This window comes from Coptis chinensis, chromosome 1 (assembly GCF_015680905.1).
Source record: "Coptis chinensis isolate HL-2020 chromosome 1, ASM1568090v1, whole genome shotgun sequence".
Lineage (NCBI taxonomy): Eukaryota > Viridiplantae > Streptophyta > Magnoliopsida > Ranunculales > Ranunculaceae > Coptis > Coptis chinensis.
The window spans coordinates 80,250,759-80,253,385 of NC_141456.1; the positions used below are offsets into that span (position 1 = coordinate 80,250,759).

General features: G+C 34.0%; 1 protein-coding gene across 1 annotated transcript; it reads right to left on the reverse strand.

Annotated features, from left to right (window-relative positions):
• Positions 1-1,022: 1,022 nt before the first annotated feature.
• Positions 1,023-2,150, reverse strand: LOC147525370 (uncharacterized). The gene has a single exon (XM_086579237.1). The coding sequence runs from the start codon at positions 2,148-2,150 to the stop codon at positions 1,023-1,025; it is 1,128 nt and encodes a 375-aa protein (XP_086435363.1).
• Between the last annotated feature and the right edge of the window lie 477 nt (positions 2,151-2,627).

Consider the following 2,627-nt stretch of genomic DNA (forward strand, 5'->3'; position numbering starts at 1 on the left):
GTCCATGAGTCCACTTTTCACATGATTTGGATTCAACACAAAAGGAGTTATTTTCAATTTTATACAAATTTATTACTACAAACTGTACAGATTCATTCCCAATTTCTGTGTCAAAGTTGCAGGCCGATTTCAGTAGCCTTAAAGGCAAGATATGAAATTCTATAAAACTTAAAAGTTCTAGGTATATGTTTTAGGATTCATCTCAATCTAGTCGATATTGAATTGTCTAGAGCCAAAATACCATAAACAAGTAAAAAAAATCAGGATTTAAACACTTGAAAAGTAAAGTAACTAATTCACACTATTGAAACACAAATGAAATAAAACACCTATGGATAGGAAAATAATTGAAATATAACTAGTTTACTCACTTAATTAAGTTAAAAAACACTAAGTCTTCACTAGCTCCCTTGAAACTTTGATTATGTTACAAAAATTTATAAGTTTTAGTTCATGAATCCTTTTATTTTTGCTTTGTTTCTCTCATATTTTTCTTATGCACGAAAATGGGGACAAAGAGGCAGGGCCGGCCCTGAGATTTGAGAGGCCCTAGGTGAGCTCTCAAAGCGGGGCCTTAAGCTTTAACAAAAGAAAGAAAGAAGAAAATTATATAGGCAAAAAAAAATTGTTATTTATTTTGAAAGTAGGGGAAATGAAATCTAACCCCACCAAGTCACAAACTAATTACATCAAGTAAAATATCATCAAAAATTTCCCCGTCTCACAGTTTTAGCTGCAAAATCAGTTATTATATTTGCATAGTCAAGCTCCTCTGCCAAAGCTTTTTCAATAGATAGCATAGCTAATCCATTTAATCTATCTTGTGACATGGTCGATCGAAGGTAATACTTAATCATCTTCAACTTTGAAAAGCTCCTCTCCAAGCAGAGAAGCAAAATCAGAATCTGGTATAGTTTATAATATTCTATAAGCAATCCACGCATTTGGAAAGCAATTAGCCCTTAAATTCAAATGGTTTAGCACTTCAATTGCCTTATTTGCGTCATCTGGTAAAACTTCTTTCAAGAGTTGCAATTCCAAAAATAACTCTGTCCCACAATATCGAAAAATGTTGTCATGTTTCGTAAACTCGCTAAGTTGCCACAAGAAGCCTTTAAACTATCTCTGTCTATAGACTTCAACTTCTCCAAATTAAACAAGAACCCAAAATGTTTCTCATATACTTGAAACTGTTCAAACCTACTCTTAAGAGAAGAAATAGCTTGGTCAACAATAAAAATGAAGTAGTTGACTCTAAATGATTCTTCAGCTGACTGTGGCACCTCTTTATCCACGTTTTCATCAAATTGTCTCTTTCTACGAATAATACGTTTTTCACGAAAAATAGGCTCAATTTGCATAGCACTTGCAACTTCTTTAGCTTCTATCATTGCTTCTTCAAATCCGGTTTCTCTATACTTTTCAAAAAAGGAAATCAACCTTTGCAGTTCACTAATAGCGACATCAATCTGCATATCTTCAGTTTGTAAGAGTTTGCTAACAACATTAACACCATTCAATATCGTGTGCCAAATAATCATACCAATCAAGAACTCAAAATTCTCAATATCATGTGTGGCTAGGGACTCAGCTTCACTCTTAGTCTTCGGATCATCACTAGTATCCATTAATTCAACTAAAGCATCTCTTATCTGTGGAGCTTGACTTCTAATCGCTTTAACACTTTCCACACAACTTTTCCAACGTGTTTGTGGCAATGCCTTCAAAGTAGGATTGGGACCTCTTTTCACATGTTCTTTGAAAACTTCCCACCGTTTTGTAGAAGAAGAAAACAATGTATATACACGTTGCACCACTCCGAAAAAGGACACAGTTTTAGAGCAAGAGTTAGCCGTATCACACAATGCAAGATTTAGACTATGGCAACCACATGGCGTATAAAAAGCTCTAGGATTTATTTCGAGCAATCTATTTTGTATGCCTTTGTGTTTGCCTTTCATATTAGATATATTTTCATAGCCTTGTCCCCTTACATTATTAATATCAAGTTGAAGAGTGCTCAATACAACTTTCAGCTCATTAAAGAGTCCCAAACCCGATGTATTGCCCACCTTCATAAATTCTAAAAAGAACTTTTCAATCTTAACTGGATTTGTTAAGACATCCACACATCGTATCACCAGCGACATTTGTTCTTTATGGCTTACATCTAGAGTGCAGTCAAGAATAACTGAAAAATACTTAGCCGCTTGAATTTTCTTAAGAATTGCATTTTCACCTCACCTGCAAAAAAAATTATGATAACTCTTATAGTAATAGAATGTCACGGATTATCTACCCAAAATAAAATGCATTAATAACGTCACCTGCTAACATCTGAATTAGTTTATTCTGAATGTTGTGGCCAAGATAATGATAGTGAATTTCATGACTTTCAATATGTCGGATGTTCTCTTGCAATATTGGATCAAATTCTGCAATCATTTCAATCATGCTCAAAAATATACCGTTGTTTTCTTTCTTAATCTTCTCATTGTCCCCGCGAAATGCCAAAGTATTTTTAGCAAGAGCTTTCACAAGAGCAAGTATCCACAATAATAGTTGTCTCCAATGTTCTTTTTCTCGATTGATTTGTTGCTACACACTCTTGTTGATTGTTTCATTCT